This window comes from Myotis brandtii, unplaced genomic scaffold (assembly GCF_000412655.1).
Source record: "Myotis brandtii unplaced genomic scaffold, ASM41265v1 scaffold626, whole genome shotgun sequence".
NCBI lineage: Eukaryota > Metazoa > Chordata > Mammalia > Chiroptera > Vespertilionidae > Myotis > Myotis brandtii.
In genome coordinates this window covers 159,079-176,707 of record NW_005370394.1, presented here as the reverse complement: position 1 = coordinate 176,707, position 17,629 = coordinate 159,079, and the positions used below count along the sequence as shown (strand labels likewise).

At 35.4% G+C, this 17,629-nt stretch overlaps 2 protein-coding genes across 4 annotated transcripts in view; one reads left to right on the top strand and one right to left on the bottom strand.

The window, feature by feature from the left end:
• TEX9 (testis expressed 9) overlaps positions 1 to 5,068 on the top strand; it is a 48,504-nt gene extending 43,436 nt beyond the window's left edge. For both annotated transcript variants that reach the window (XM_014528238.1, XM_005880118.2), the window contains exons 11-12: positions 3,730 to 3,864; positions 4,511 to 5,068. In XM_014528238.1, coding sequence (XP_014383724.1) covers positions 3,730 to 3,864; positions 4,511 to 4,588 — 213 coding nt within the window. In that variant the 3' untranslated portion in view covers positions 4,589 to 5,068. The remainder of the gene's footprint in view (positions 1 to 3,729; positions 3,865 to 4,510) is intronic.
• A 4-nt stretch (positions 5,069 to 5,072) lies between these two features.
• The window catches only part of MNS1 (meiosis-specific nuclear structural 1), a 25,667-nt gene continuing 13,110 nt past the window's right edge, over positions 5,073 to 17,629 (bottom strand). For both annotated transcript variants that reach the window (XM_005880109.2, XM_014528237.1), the window contains exons 4-10: positions 16,381 to 16,483; positions 11,269 to 11,498; positions 10,499 to 10,715; positions 10,281 to 10,388; positions 8,024 to 8,281; positions 6,820 to 6,945; positions 5,073 to 5,369 (exon numbers count right to left, since the gene is read on the bottom strand). In XM_005880109.2, coding sequence (XP_005880171.1) covers positions 5,277 to 5,369; positions 6,820 to 6,945; positions 8,024 to 8,281; positions 10,281 to 10,388; positions 10,499 to 10,715; positions 11,269 to 11,498; positions 16,381 to 16,483 — 1,135 coding nt within the window. In that variant the 3' untranslated portion in view covers positions 5,073 to 5,276. The remainder of the gene's footprint in view (positions 5,370 to 6,819; positions 6,946 to 8,023; positions 8,282 to 10,280; positions 10,389 to 10,498; positions 10,716 to 11,268; positions 11,499 to 16,380; positions 16,484 to 17,629) is intronic.

Sequence of the window (17,629 nt, the reverse complement as noted above, 5' to 3'; positions counted from 1 at the left end):
GGTTTGTTTGGGTTCTATAATTGAAACACTGTTGCGGTCCTGCTGGCTGAAAGCAGGTTTCTGGAGTTTGTTTAGCTTCTATATTTGCAACAATGTTTCTTAAACTGCAAGCTCAGAGGCCGGCAAGGCAGGCGAGGAACATTGGCTTCCTCCGTCACTGGAGCAAGCAAGCCTCCCGTTCGCTTCAAGCTGCCTGGCTGCCGGCCGCCATATTGGTTGGCAGTTAATTTGCATATCGCCCTGATTAGCCAATGGGAAGGGTAGCGGAGGTATGGCTAATTACCATGTTTCTCTATTATTAGATAGGATAGAATCATTACTGATATTTTAATGTTAATTTTGTATCCTGCAATGTGAGTTTGTTGATTAGATCTTAACAGTTTTTTCATGGAGTCTTTAGGGTTTTTTTTCCCATATAAAATCATGTAACTAACAAATTGACAATTTTACTTCTTCCTTTCCAATTCTGATGCCTTTTTCTTTTTCTTGCCTGATTACTGTAGCTAGGATTTCTGGTACTATGTTGAATGGGAGTGGTAAGAGTAGGCACTCTTGTCTTGTTCCTGATCTTAGAGGAAAAACTTTCAACCTTTCACCATTTACTATGATGTTAGCTGTGGACTTGCCATATATGGCCTGTTATTATGTTGAGGTATATTCCTTCTAAACCTAATCTGTTAAGAGTTTTTATTATGAACAGATGTTGAATTTTATCAAATGTTTTTCAGTGTCCATTGAGATGAGCATGTGATTATTTTCCTTTATTCTGTTAATGTGTTGTGTTACATTCATTTTCATGTGTTGAATCATCCTTGCAAATCCAGCAATAAATCTCATTTGGTGTATAATCTTTTTCATATGCTGTGGAAATCAGTTTGCTATTATTTTGTTGACAATTCTTGCATCAATATTCATCAGGGATAGTGGTCTGTAGTTTTATTGCAGTATCTTTGTCTGGTTTTGGTATCAGGTTAATGCTGGCCTCATACATTGAGTTTGTTGTTTTGTCCTCTTCAATGTTTGGAAGAATTTGAGGACAGTTGGTGTTACTTCTTCTTTTAATGTTTGGTAGAATTCACCAATAAAGGCATCTGATACTGAGCTTTCTGATCACTGTTGCAGTCTCCTTACCAGTCATAGGTCTGTTTACATGTCCTATTCATTATTAAGTTGTAATAAGTTGTGAGTTTCTAGGAATTTATCCATTTCATCTAGGTTATCTGGTTTGTTGTTGTTCATAGTATTATCTTATGATCCTTTGTATTTCTGGGATACCAGTTGTAATGTCCCTCTCTAATTTCTGATATTATTTGAGCCTTCTCTTTTCTAGGAAAAAGGTTTGTCAATTTTATTGATTTTTTTCCAAAGAACCAACTCTTGATATCATTAATTTTTCTACACTATTTTTCTATTATATATTCATCAACTCTGCTTTAATCTTTATTATTTCCTATCTTCAACTAACTTGGGGATTAATTCTTTTTCTAGTTTCATAAATTGTAAAGTTGATTTAAGATCTTTTTTAATGTAAGTATTTACAGCTATAAATTTCTCTTACAACTTTTTTCACATAAGTTTTGGTATGTTGTGTTTTCATTATAGTTTGCCTAAGATATTTTCTAAATTCCCTTGATTTCTTTGACCTATTGGTTGCTTAATTCCCACATATTTGTGGCTATTGCAGCTTTCATTCTGTAATTGATTGCTATTTCATTATATGAAAAGGAAAGATACTTTGTATAATTTACTAAGATTTGTTAGTGGCCTAATGATTGGAGAATGTTCCATGTATATTTGAGAAAAATGTTGGGTGGAATGTTCTGAATATGTCTATTATTATGTCTTGGTGATTTAGTTAGTTACTGTTCCATTAATCTTCTGATTGTACTATCCATTATTGAAGTCTCCTATTATTTCAGAGCTGTCTATTTCTCCTACCAGTTCTATTGATGTTTGCTTCATATACTTAAAAGCTCTGATATTAGTGCATATATATTTATAATTGTTGTAGTGCCTTAGTGAACTAACCCTTTTATCATTATATAATGTCCTTCTTTGTCTTATAACTGTTTTGACTTTGTCTGTTTTGCCTGATATTATTAGAGCCACACCTATTCTCTTTTGGTTACTATTTCCATGAAATATCTTTTTGCATTCTTTCATTTTCAATCTATGTATGTCTTTAGATTGAAAGTGAATCTCTTGTAGACAGCATATAGTTGGTCCTATTTTTTTAAACCCATTCTTCTTGTATATGGGGAATTTAATTCATTTATATTTCACATTATTACTAACAGGGAAGAACTTCCTGTTGCCAATTTTTTTTAAAAGTTTTCTCGTCTTTTAAATGTCTTGATTTCCTAAGAGTCTTGGCCCAACTTCTCAGTGCCTTAGATGTATTTTATTCCTCTGCCCATAAGCTCTTGCCCCTAGGCACCTGTGGTTCTGCAGACCCCCTACAATCCTCATGTCCAGCAGTGCCCACCCACTTTCAGCAGCTCCAACCTAATTGTCAGACTATGCCACCATTCCATCAGGTGAGACAAAACAGTCCCTAAGGCCCCCTCATATAAGTCAGAACATCAAACCAAGTTCTGTTCTTGTTCTTCCCATCCCAAGGGAGGTGGTGGGGAAGGTGAGGTGAAAGGGTGAACATAAATGCAATGTCATTTCCTAGTGTTTTGAATGTGGTTCTTGCTTGGTTGCTGCTGCTTACTTGGCTTCTAGAGTTCTCACAATGCTACAATAATGTGTGTACTGTATATTCAGTGTTTCCATGGGAGTTCCTTGGGAGAACAAGGGCTCTGGAGCTTCCTACTCTGCCATCTGGCTGACATCACTCTCTATTTAAAAAAAATAATTTAAAGTCATATTTACTATTTTACCATATTACTATTGCTGTTATTCGTTTTTTCTTTATGTGTATGTAGGTTCAGATTTCCTTCTGGTATCATTTTCCTTTTGCATGAACGACTTTACATTATTCGACAACCTGCTATACGTGAAAAAAGTTACTTTCATTCAGTGTTGTTTGTTATAATGTTGATGACATGCCATAGAAACTTGTTTGTATCAAAATTGAATTCATTATACATAGTTTCTCTAATATTAAGCAAAATAATCTACAATGCTAAGTGAGGACTTACTATATAACATCTTCCAGTACTTAATAAGTTCTAACCTGTCTCACTTGTCATGGACAGTGGCTGCACATGGTTATTTAGGTGTCTGCCAAGGATTTGAGGGGAATATTTAAGTAGATTTTGAGGACTCCATTGTTTCCAAGATTTCCCATGGATAAGACTGTTATTTCTGATTTGAGGTCTATCCCCAGCGAACTCATGAACTGGAAAGTACTCTCAATCAATATGCTTCCATTTTTTTCAAGGGTCATACCACCACCACTTTGCTATTGATTACTCACCTACATCTTCAAATGTTCTAAAAATTGTGTCCAAAGTTTATATCTGCTACTATCTGGAGAGCTGGTCCAATACAAGCTATTTTACTATTACTGGAATATAACAAAGTTGTTATTTCAAAACGTTTTTTTAAAATGTAAATGTGAGACTTGAATATCATTAAAAGTTATCAAAGTTACAGTAATTTAATAATGCACAGAAAACTTTACCAAAAATTTTATATTTCAGTTCATTATAGTTTTTATAATCTTTTTCTATTAAAAGAGTGAAAAAGGTATATATGGAACTTATTTTTTTTCTTTTGTAGGAGATAGCAAGTGAAGAACACAAAAAAATTGAAGCATTAAAATCAGAAAACAAGAAGCTAGAAAAACAAAAAGGAGAATTAATGATAGGGTTCAAGAAACAATTAAAATTAATTGATGTTTTAAAAAGGCAGAAGGTGAGTGTACCCTAAAAGAAAACCCATTGATATTATTTGGAACTCTCTACTAAAATATTTACTAGTATTTGTACTTCAGATATGTTTGTTTAACATGCTTAGGCACAAAGTTTATATAAGATTTATTTATAATGTGTCATCCAAGGAAGTGGATATTTTCATGCAAGTAAATTAGTACTGTGGAAAATGGGACTGGTAAATACAGGATGGGTACGTCCTAAATAAAGAACATACCATATACAAGGGCAGCTTGGATTGCCTCTTGGAAGAGTGAAAATTGATTCCAAATCACTATTGTTCCATTCTCTACATGAGTCACCTGGTAGTGAGTAGACATGAATTCGTGGTTCTGCCTCTTTTCCTTTTTGCAAAGGTTAGGTTAGGTATTAAACTATTATTGAATTGTCTTTCAATAGTTAATTGGTGCAATACCACCACTGGACAAATAGGCTCTTATAGGCTGACTCTTGAATGTAATTACTGTTTCATATATCATGTTTATTGGAATTAGAGTACAGATTCCTACAACAGAGCTTATAATTTGATAGCATTGTATACACACACTTCTACAAACTTCCTGTTGTGTGGTTTATTCTTAATACTAAAGTAAACGTCTTCATAGTAATTTTTTTTTTAAATAACACAGATGCATATTGAAGCTGCCAAGATGCTGTCTTTCACTGAAGAGGAATTTATGAAGGCACTTGACTGGGGAAATTCTTAAGTGGGGTTTTTTAGTGTCTATAACTAAGTGTGTGATGGTTATACATTTTATTTAGCTTAAGTTATAATGGTTTGAATTATTTTTACTCTTAAGAAATGAGTTTATCTGAGAGAAATTCTGTTTTAAGTTCTTATTGACAAATAAAGCACTTTGGAATTCCTCACCCTTTACTTTTCTTCTCCCTTACAGTAGACAGAAAAGGATGCTTTACTTAATATAAAAATTAATGTTTAAAAACATACTATATAGATTAGTTTGCTAAGGCCGCCATAAGAACCACAGACTTGATGGCTTAAACAACAGAAATTGTCTCACAGTTCTGGAAGTCTGAGGGCTCTCTGCTCCCCATGATGTCACATGCTCAGAAAATGTTGCTTTAAACCCAAATTAATTATAAATACTTATTTCCCTGGCCAAATCAGGCAAGTAAAGTTCCTAAACACAAACGTAGACAGAACTGTAGCCTGAATAGGGTGACAGTTAATTTTGCAGTTGAAAGTATTTATTCATTTTAGTTTTTATCAGAAAATAAATGTTTTCTTATACAGAACCACTTACAAATGATGAAATGGAGATGTTTTAGAAAATTCAAATAGACAAGATTCCTATCACTGAACTGTAAAACAAAACTTACACTGACATCTAGTGGTAACATGCAAAAGAATCCAGGTTTTACCAAATCTTGATATCACTTTTCTTCACAAATTTCACTCCTTTTCTGATATGCTTTCTTAAACTCTTCACCAAGCTTATCAATATCATCCTTTGTTTTGAATACTCCCTACAAGAAAAATATTTGTGGGTTACTTTGAATACCAGAATATTTCCCCAAATGTTTGTGAGACTAGCAAATAGAATTGAAATTTGCAGTTGTTTCTAAGAAGATAATTAAATCTCTTTAGTAGAGTTATAAAAAAAAATGGTTATTTTCTGAAAATTACACCTTGATATACATACTGAATATTCTCAGACTGACCAGACTTCCTGATTTATCAGTTCCACTGTTGGAACTTGTCATAGGAATCTTCTATTTTTTAAGTACTACTACTTGGATTGGCTGAATGGGAAGGAATTTAATGTATACTGTATGCTACCCTGTCTTGAAACAGACCTACAATACAATTATGAGGGGTCAGGGTGAAAAGTTTGAGTTTTGCCAAATGCATGCATGAGACTGGCTCTTGCTTCAGTTCTATGGCTAATTAGCAAACATTCAATCTTGCAGGAAAGAATGAATCCAGGTTTGGAGTTTAGCCATTTGAATAAGCCCTTTAAAATTCTTTAGGCTTTTATTTCGTTTTCCCTTATAGTAAGAGGTGGCTCTTTAAAACAAAATTGAACTTAAATATTTACTTGTAAAGGATCCAAAGAATAATTTAGGTCATTTGGGGCCATTAGGACCTAAAGGATAAAAAGTCATTTTAGGATATCAGGTTTATTGGATTCTCCCCATCTCCACAATTATTTTCCTACAAAAATATCTAAATCCCAAGACTCTCCCAGAATTTGTAGTCTGTTTCACAGAACTTATCAATTCCATGTGGCTGTTGTCATTAATATATTATTTTGTATTCATTAATCCTATCTAAACAGATTATAAGGTCTTGAGGGCAGGCAATAATTACTCATGTTTCTCTTTCTCCTTCCTTAATTTGCATCGGGCTAAATATAAAATATGCACTTGATTCTTCCAATTGGCTAAAATATCAAATGGCATAATTTCTATATTTGAAGGACGAAAATACACGAGTCCATGTTTATGTGGCCTGTGAAACTCAGTTTATAGTCACAGTGTATCTCAGATGTACGTGAAATTTGCTAAAAATTTTAAAAACTAGTTACTAGTGCCTAGTGATAACACAACCTCCTACTATAGAGCAAATCTGTCATAGACTCAGTTCAAGCGTGTGCCACTGTATTACTGATTACAAGGTTTTCCTGTTGCAAAGTATCACAATTGCTTTATAGTAGTTTAGTTTTGTAACACCTCCACTGAACGGTGAGAAAAGAATCTCTAAACCTTAAATTCAATACATTTAGCTCATACTTCTAAAAATGTTCCAAGACTAGCTCTCATTTCGGAGATATTCAATGGTGGCTAAAATCTCACTACTGCTTGGTAACTGCAAAAAGTGAGCAAAACCCAGGACCTCTGTAATCCTAATACATGGTTTTTTTTCCCCCACCAGTAGATGTCATGAGGCTTACACTTTGAGTTAAATCTCACTTACTTTAGGGAGATATCCTAGTAATTTTGTAGCATGTTCTTGGAGAAGTTTTAGTCTTTCTTCTTCAATAATTGCATTAATACGTCCTTGCCTACTTTGCTGTAACTGCCATTCTTCCAGTTCACGTTGCTGGAAATGTAAATAAAATTTTATTAATTGTCACACAATACATTAATCTTAAAGAAGTTGTCAAAACTACTCTTGCAGTGAATTAGATAAAAGTGATGAACTATTTATTGATACTAATTTCAAAAGATACTAGGTGATATACAGGGTGGGGCAAAAGTAGGTTTATAGTTCGTATGGAAAATGATACAGCAATTAATACATAATAATATAAGAATTGTGTTTTGTGTATTCACAACTGTAAACCTACTTTTGCCTTTTACAGTAATTATTCCTTAAAAGTTATAAGAACAATACAAGGTGGAGCAAAGTAGGTTTACAATTGTTCATATGGGAAATACAATAATAAATGATACAAGAATAAACTTGCACATACAACTGTAAGCCTACTTTTGCTCCACTCTGGTTATGACTGGGATTTTAGGAGGCAAGTACACATTTTCAAGACAATGTCTTCATTGCCAAGGAAGAAATGTTCAAAGTGATTTCCTAATTAATTCAACAAATATTTGGCAGGTGCTGAAGGCAGGTTCAGTGTCTGACAAAAAAAAATAATGGCTACAACAGAATAGGGATATCTAAAAGAAATATTTCCATATATTAAATTTTAAAAAGCCTGTATGAAGTATAAAAATAGCATCAAGAGTTCTGAATACTCAACCACACCAAAATTCTGTGCTATATGATGTGGAAGAGATGTCTGGCTTTAATAAGTTTTAGGGCTTAAAAGAATTCTTAAGGAAATATATCCAAAAAATCCTATTGACAGGGAAGGATGTTAAAAGGCAGTATTGAAATAGTGATGACCTCCTACCAGGAATTATTTTAGTTAAAGTAGTATTATTAATGCAAAGCTTTTCTTTGAAATAACTAGTTTACAAGGGTCACTATTTCTTCGGACCACTCCTTGTCAAAGTCAGGGAAACAAGAAAGGAAGAAAATTATATATCATATATGATTGATAGCTATTATCTGGCACATAAAAGGTTCTCAGTTAACTGTTTACTGGATGAATACATGAGCTGATTGCTGTTAAATAATAACCAAAAAAAACCCACCCCCAAAAAACATTTTTTCTTACTTTGTCTGCAAGGAACTGGTTGTGACGCTCTTCAATAAGTTTTTCCACAGCCCTCCTGTGTTCTAGTTGCTTCATTCTTCGTTTGTGAGCATTCATTAATTCTATTCGATCATCCTCAGCAAGTTTAGCTAACATAGCTTTTCTAAAGGTCTCCTCTTCCTCTTTTGCAGCCTGTAGTACTAGTTCCTTCAAGGCCATTTGTTCTGTAAAATTTTGCTTTAACTCCTTTTGCTTTCTCAACTTCTCTTCTGCTTCTTCCTAAAAACCATTTATATATAGAAGTTAATTCAGTAACTGTTTCTTTAAAGCAGATTTCTCAAGAAAGGGTAGAATAGTTTGATTAAGCTTAGTGTTACAATGTGAAATAAAATTGAGAAATTAAGCCTTTTTAAGATAACACTGCATTATTTTAATACTGTTTGGATAAAGGGCAGGTTACGTTTGAATTGCCTTCTATTACTTGTTCTTAAATTTTAATTTGTATATATTGACCATCTTGTTTCTGGTCTCAGAATTAACACATAACTACTTTGAAAAGAGCTGATGTAAAAACTTTTATTGCTCACCTAAGTTTATTAAATCTGTGTTCTGTGAAATTTGTACCAACTATGAATCATTCTAGAATCTTGCATGAAACTATTGTTAAAATCATTGATAAGTACTTTTCAGAAAAATAATCCAGCAATGACAATCAGAAGTTTTTCAGGGAAATTAAAATTTACTAGGAAGAGTTAAAAAGTCCTTTTCTATAAACTTTAATTTTTCCAGCATTTTATTATGAAAAATTTCAAACATAACCAAAAAAATATGAAGAATTGTATAGTGATCATTCACATACCTTACTCCTGGATTCTACTAATAATTGCTTCATCACTTGATCTGTTCAGTTAGGACTAATGCAAAATTTAAGTCCTTCTCTAATCTAACCAACCGTGCCCAATTATTACACAAGCTCCAGGTAGTACAGTATCCTGAAGGCATTCAAAGTAACACAAATGTTTTAAAAAGGAGTGGGTTTTAAGTGAGCCAATCTGCAGTATCAGTTATAGCAACTTTGATCATTATATTGTGTATTCAACCTCTTCACTTAACCCTATTTAGCCCCCTTTTCAAATCCTACCTCCTCCATAAAGTCTTTTCTAATCACTCTAATTCATATTTCTTTTTTGGGGACTCAGATACCATTTAACTTTTCCATCATTTAATTTTACTTCATATGTACATGCCTTATCTCCCCACTAAAAATTAATTCCTAATAGGCAATCTTATTTTTCTTTGAGCTACTATTTTCTTTATCAGGTTATCCACTGGTGTATTCTTAGATATTATTTCCATGTCTTGGGTATGTAAGGCTGCAAACTGGACATCCAAAAGCAAAACCTGAACCTTGAACTAAGTCTCACACCTTATGCAAAATATTAACTGAAAATGGATCACTGACTTATAAATACAAACATCTAAAACTTTTAAGAGAATAATTTTTCAGGATCTAGGGAAAGACTTCCTAGAATTAATACCAAAACTACAATCTATAAAAACAGAAACTGATAAATTGGACTTCATAGAAATCGAAAACGTTTGCTCAGAGAAAGATCCTGTTAAGAGGATGAAAAGACAAGCTACCGATTAGAAGATATTTGTAACAAGGACTAGTATCTAGAATATATAAAGAACTCTCAAACTTCTACAATAAATGAATAAACCCAATTAGAAAATCGGCAAATCATCTTGACTTGAGATTAAGTTTGTTGATACTGTTTTTCAATGATACATCCTGTGGTTTTCTGACTATTCTCTATATTAATGAGAAGGGGTACTGAAATCTTTAATTATATGGATTTGTTTAGTTCTCCTTTTGGTTTTGTATTCTGAAGTTTTAGGTTCATACACATTTAGGACTACTACATCCTCCAGATGAGTTAACCCTGTTATATTGATTTCCACTCCAACTTGCTTTTGAGTAGTGTCTGCATGGTATATCCTTTTCAATCCTTTTGCTTTTAAATTATATGTGTCTTCATGTTTAAGTTGTGTTTCTTATAGACTACATAGTTGCATGATGCTTCTTACATAGTTTGTGGACTGCTGCCCGAGTCTAGCTTTGTCCATCCAGCCTGAAAATTACCTTTTAATTATAGTGCTTATACCATTTACATATGAGGTAATTATCAACATCATTGGGTTTAAATATATCTACTGATTCAATTCAAAATGATATTATTCTCTATGTTAATCATTCTTTCAATCTCCAACTTACTTTTAGTTTCCTCTTTTGTATTTCAGCTTGCTCTTCTTGGTATAATTCTTGTCGTACTTGTTCTAAATCTTCACGTTGCTGCAGCATTTGTCCCAATTTCTCAACCAGCTATTAAAAAACAAAACAAAACAAAAAATAATCAGACATTTACAGGTACCAAATCCTATAACACATATCTCAGAATTTCTCCAGCGATAAAAAAGTGGTTATTTTAATACCATATTCTGAAGCTGTAGCCTTTTTTCTTCATTTTCTTGAACTTTTGCCATCCGATCTTCTTCTCTTTGTTGCTGCAAGTTGGCAAACTCTATGATTTTTCTGTTCTCTTCTTCCATTTCCTCACGCTTCTTTTCTCTCCAGAGAGCCTGCTCTTTCTGAAACTCTTCTATATACCTTCGAATTGCATTCTTTTTTTCTAACTTTTGTTGTCTTTCTCTAAAATGCAATAGTGAGCGCAGTTTTATAGTAACAAATAATAAAATATCGAAAAATATGTGTAATTTTGTTCAGTCAATAATCTGGGAAAAATGTATAGTGTGTTCATTCATTCATGCAACAAAACATTTTGAGTGACTATTTGCCACTATCTATATGATGGGTATGTTTTTTCTGAGTAACATACTATGCCTCTTCTCTAACCTACTAATGAAGTTTTATGCATCACATTTCAAAAACGCTACAACCTGCTAACATCTGCTTCACAGCACTCTACACTTCAGCTGTCACCAAGGAAATTCATCTGAAAACAAGTCCTCTGACATACAATATGGGCATATTTAAGAAAAACAGGGGTTATTCATTGTCACTTAATAAGCATTTATTAATTACCAGATAACTGTCATGCCAAGAGATAAATAAAAGCTGGTCTCAGTTTATGTGATAACATTAATGAGGACTTACTGTGTTTAGACACTCTCTTTCGTTGCTCTACCTCTTCAAGCCTGAGATTAATGTAAATGTTTATGCACATAAAATTGGATTAACTTACAATTGATCTTCTTCATAGATTTTCCTAACGATTTCATCAATCATGAGTTTCTCTTTCAGCAACTGCTCATACGCTTCCTGCTTTTTTCTCTCTTGTTCTTCAAGTTGTTTCTCTAAGTCAATATAATACTGTGTTTTTACTTTATTCCGTCTCTCTTCTGCAGCATTCTCTTCCTTTATTACTCTCTCCTGTTCTTCCATCATGATTTTCACTATTTCAGCATCACGTTTCTGTTATGAAAACAAAATTCATCTTCCATTTTCAAATCTGAGCAGTGTGATAGAATATTATAAAGCCTATTACATAAAATATTCTCACCTGTGTAGGTAAAAAGCTAAGGTAAGTCACTGTCACCTGAAGGGTTTGAACGATGAGTCAAACCGTAAACAGGCTTTCCTATTCAAGTAGTTCTCTCAGGGCAACACATAATAAGGATAGTTATAACTCCACATTTGAAAAGCAGTAAATAAAATTAGATGTTCTCTATTAGTAATGTTACAATGTAACTGCAAAACAATAGCCATCTTTTTCTTCTATTTAATGGTGGCAATTTTAACAATTTTTAGCTCTTTTGTGTATGTGGAGGGGAAAAAAGTGGTTCTATGGAAAGTAACCTCACAGGGTGATCTGAACATAGATTCCTAACTGGGGAGGTCATAGTTGATAGTCATGCCCTAAGCTTGGAACTTTTTAGTATAAAGTTTATCTTTGCCTTAAGTGAACCCTGTCCATTGTTTCTGTTCATCTCTAGGTTAACATACCTTTGAAATAAGGCAGTAACCACCCTCAACAGAGCACATAATCTCATTAATACCCTTTAATCCAATCCCCACTCTGCTTTCTTCCACCTCCACATAATCTTCCTTATGTTCATCACTTTAATTTCAAATGCATAAAAAAAGCTACAAAACTTATTCCCTGGAGCATTTGATATCTTGCTCCCCAGCATATGGCATCAGTTTGGCTCAAATAAACTTTTTTTTTAAAAATATATTTTATTGATTTTCCACAGAGAAGAAAGGAGAGGGACAGAGAGCCAGAAACATCGATGAGAGAGATTGATCAGCTGCCTCCTGCACGCCCCCCAGTGGGGACGTGCCCGAAACCAAGGTACATGCCCTTGACTGGAATCGAACCCGGGACCCCTGAGTCCGCAGGCCGACGCTCTATCCACTGAGCCAAACCGGTTCAGCTCAAATAAACTCTTAAGAAATCCTCAGGTTTGGACATTTCTTACGTTGATGTGTATCAGCTGCTATTTAGAGTAAGGATAGCACAGGCACACCTGGAGATATTGAGGGTTCAGTTCAAACCACCACAATAAAGGAATATTGCCATAAAGTGACTTGTAATTTTTTTTTGCTGGTGGAGGGTCCTGCCTTCAATTTCTAAAAAACACAGTATCTGTGGAATAGGAGGAAGGGAAATGCAGTAAAAAAAGGTATGCCTGCCTGTACTATCTTTTTCATACAGGGCTGCTATTAATAACTCTGAGCAACTCTTAAGTTTCTCCCAGACTAAACTTTCTTTCCTGCCACTTGCCTTTTAAGTCTCTCTTTTTTAAAAATCTATTAAAGGTCCTTTGTAATCATTATAACTTAAAAGGGTCACATATGTCACGGTGTCTGTTTTCTGCAGCTTAGACCTCAGTCACTCAAGACCATCCTTCTGAGTATTGTTTCTTGAATGGGTTAAAACCCTTATTTGTTTTGAGCATTTTTAAATCATTTAACAAAAATTTTAAATTAAATGTAATTGGGGCAGTTTTAAAAATTATCCTTTACTATTATGATCACAATAGTTAGATGCTAGAATGAAACATACAAGATCAAAATGTGAATGCTAAATGCCATTCCTGATCTAACTGATATCTTTAATATATACAGTACACTGTTAATCTGACTTAATCAAAATTCTTTCTTCTGTTTGTGGGGTTTTTTGAAAATGTATTTTTATTGATTTCAGAGAGGAAAGAGAGGTAGAGATAGAAACATCAATGATGAGAGAAAATCATCGATTGGCTGCCTCCTGCCTGCCTCCTCCTGGGGATTGAGCCTGCAACTCGGGCATGTGCCCTGACTGGAATCAAACTGTGACTTCTGGTCCTAGGTTGACACTCAACCCCTGAGCCACACTGGCAGGGCTTTTATTTTTTTTTTAAACATCAATATAAGAGAGACACATCAATTGGCTACCTCCCACATGCACCCTGATGCTCTAACCTCTGAGGCAAACCAGCTAGGGCTGCTTCTGTTTTCTTAGCACATGTTGTGCTAGGTTCTTCAGAAAAAATAAATATGGCAGAAACATGTATTACATATTACCATAGAGGAATATGCAAATTGTCCGGGGCGCCATCACAGTAACAGTAACGACCTAACAGCAGGCTGACAGGCTGTGTGGGGCAACAAGGTCGGCAGGGGGGTTAGTGAGGGACAACCAAACGACTGAACAGCAGGCTGCGTGGGGCGACCAGGCCTGCAGGGGGTGGGCCAGTAAGGGGTGACCAGGCCAGTTGGGGGGGGGACAGGGGGGACCAGGCTGGCAGGTGGGGCCAGTTAGGGGCAACCAGGCCAGCGGGGGGGCAGTAAGGGGCAACCCGGCCGGTGGGGGCAGCAGTTAGGGGCGACCAGGCCAGCAGGGAGGGACAGTTGGGGGCAACCAGGCCGTCAGGGGGGGCAGTTAGGGTCGATCAGGCTGGCAGGCAGGTGAGCAGTTAGGAGACAGCAGTCCCGGATTGTGAGAGGTATCCCAGATTGGAGAGGGTGCAGGTGGGCTGAGGAAACCTCCCCCCCTCCCACCTGGTGCACAAATTTTGTGCATCGGGGCTCTAGTACACTTATATAAAGACTTCTCATTTCACAGATAAGAAAACTAAGGCTTAGAAAGACTGAACCAAAACTAGCACCTAGATATCCTGACACCTAGTCAAGTCCTAAGAGTATTTGACTTTAGTTTTTATGGATCCGTTTTATTTAGAAAATAGCTATTGTTTCATGTATCAGACAAAATGTTTACAATTGCCTTGAATAACCTCAATTATAAGGTAATTAAAACTGTAAACTGCTGGTCAAATAGCACATTGTTTATAATCTACTTTACTTTTGAAAGGGTGGAATAGAACTGTATGACTTAGGAAATGAAGGCTCCTCACCCTCTCCTATCATCACTGTTACAGCATGCTATATAACCCTTCAGATGTTTCCTAAACTGCCATACATGCACACATACCACTATGGTCAACATCTATCCTGTTTTAAAAATATCCTCACTTCATATATTTATTAATTTTAGAGAGAGAGGAAGGGAGGGAGAGAGAGAAACATTGATGTAGGAGTGAAACATTGATTGGTTGCCTCCTGTATTTGCCCTGACTGAGGATTGAACCCACAACCAAGATATGTGTCCCAACTGGGACTTGAACCTGAAACCCTTTTGGTGTATGTGATGATGCTCCAACCAAGCCACCTGGCCGAGGCAACGTCTATTTTTATTTGATGCCTATACTGCACTGTACCAGTTAAATATTTTAATATCACCCCTCTAATTGTGTGTATGAGTATGTGTGTGTGTGTTGCTATATACAACACATACATGTATGTATATATACATGTTGATATCCACATACATACATTCCAGGTCTTTTTAAGTAAAATGGTCTGTGATATGTATTATTCTCCAACTTGATTTTGCTTCAACTTTCTCTTTTTCCTTTTAACCTAAAATATATTCAGTCTAGCTTTAAAAGCCAAAATATTTACCTCTACCTCTTTCTCTTTAATAGCTGTACAACAAGCATGTCAAACCCAAAGGCTAACACGGGCCAAATAAACAAGGTTTAAGTTTATGTGGCTGCAAAAAACACAAAAGCTTCCATTTTCATAGAGATGTAGGTTTATTTCAATAGAGACATGCTGAATACAGAGGGCTGAAATAAATGAGTAATGGTTAACATAAAATAATAGAACATTTTAATAAAAATTATTTTTTCTTGAACATTAACTTACCAGACACTGAATAACTGCACAAATTAATAAGCATAATGCAAATAAACCTATTTTTCTTGTTCTCTGAAAGTGAAATATTTCCTGTTGCGCACACCAAACAAGCCAGTCCAAGACTAATGACGCAGCAATCGGCTGCTAAAATATTCGCTGCTAGTATTAGTGGAGAGAAATGGGGCACCGGCGTGTAAGGGAAATGAATGCAACACGATGAGAGTCATCAGTCCTCAGTGAAAGTTGCAGTTCCTTATTAATAATTATGTATAACAGGATATTGTAAAAATTAAGTTATGAAATTTTTATTAAAACGTTTCTTACATACCGTTATATTGGCTCAGCCGCAAAAATATTCGTTGTGGGCCGCATGCGGCCCGTTTGACATGCTTGTCATACAGCATCTTTTGAAAGAGATCTAGGAGAGGGAACTCTACCACCAAAATGCTCTACACCTTAATAGAGCAATGAGAGGAGGGAAACATAGAGGCTGTGTAATGTTGAACAGACCTTTCCATCTGTGTCTAGCCTTTCTTTGTGACAGTGAGAGCTCAGTGAGTGTTAACTCAATAAACTCTATTTTCTATTGATGAGTGTGTTTGAAACTCCTTTGCCCAAGAGTAACTCTTGCCCTGAACTTGGCAGGATGTCAGGACTTAGAAAAGGGGTAAAATAGAGGGAAACATGATAAGACGAGATTGCTGTTTATAAAACAGCAAAGTTTACCTAAAATTATAAAATGTTTTATTTTTCAGAACATTTTAAAAATGAAAAATTAATAACACAATGTAAATTATGCTAACAACTTGTACTATATTGGTTTGTCAAAGAATAATTGGTTAGAGACCATAAAGAATGCTGGGAGTTTTTGAATAGAACCATTCATTCTAAGTAGCAACCTAATCCTTTATGTCTCTGAAAGGCTCTAGTATTAAATTAAACAAGGTTCAATATTAAATAATCCATGATTTCCTATACTTTAAAGATCTGAAAAGTAAAAAGTACTTAAGAAATCTAGCACTGTAAATTCTTTCTAATATGTAACAATTTTCAAAAAATTGTTATTTTAATGAACCTAAAAATACAGAGAACATAATGGAGAGAAAATGCTTACCATTTGTTCATATTTAATGGCATCCTTTTCAGCAATCTGAGCTGCTCTTTCTTTATTCATGTAAGCTGCTTTTAATTTCTTCTCCAATTCTCTGAGCTCAATACTGTTTTAAAAACAAACAAACAGAAATTTAAGTTTGAGGATGATTACCATAAACAACCTATATCTGAAATTTAAAACAATTTTTACCTTAATGTGTAAAATATATTTACATTATTATTTAAATACTACAGGCCCAATGCATGAAATTCGTGCAAGGGCCTTGGCCCCTGCTCCCCCCTGCCGCGGCCGGGGGCCTCTGCCACTGCCTCCGCTGCTGTGGCAGGAGGGGGGGGGGCGGGGCCTCTGCCGCCTGACTCAGCCTCCGCCCGCTGTGGCTTTGTCCGGAAGGAAGGTAGTCTAGTCCAATTAGCATATTACGCTTTTATTATTATAGATTTTGAAAAAATACCCTGTTTTTCATACAAAGAAAAATCATAATCATGTGAAATGGGACACTATAATTAATTTTATACACAGAACAACCTTTTATTTTCAGTAATCATCACTAAAAATCTTTTTGCCAACTCCTGGCTTAGAGAAGGTGCTTTGTCAATATTGGTTAAAATTTCTGTCCAGCTACTAATACTAAAAGAATAACTGCAGTAGAGGGGTTTAAACCTAAGCAAGTTATTTAAATTTTGTTCCTTGGTTTTGCTCTATGTACTAGTAAAAGGGTTAATATGGGAATTAAATTAATGTGTACAAAGAGCTTAGAAAAGTACCTGTTACACAGTAAACACTATAAACAGGAATTATTCTTGATAGTGATTATGAAGAGGGAGTGGCAATTGGAAAGTTTGCTTCACCTCTCTGGGCTTTTCTTATCTGTTAAAAACTGGAAACTGGTCTCAGATAATCTCTGAATTATTTGAATCCATAATTTTCTTAACCTTAGTGAAAGCAATATGCTATACAAAATTTTTTTATGTTAATGTGCCAGTCATAATTCTGAATATGACAGAACTAGAGGCCCAGTGCACAAATTCGTGCACGGGCGAGGTCCGGCTGGCCCGGCCCCAATCGGGGCGGATTGGGGCCAGGCCTGTCGGGAGGAGGAGACAGCTGGAGGTTGGCTGCCAACTGGGGGAAGGGGCCACAGGCAATTGGCCAGCGGGCCCCAACCCCAATTGGGGGGGGCAATTAGAGGGGGGGCCAGCCGTGGGGACGGGCTGTGGTCAGTGTGCCGGCCAGCCCTGCCTCCAAATGG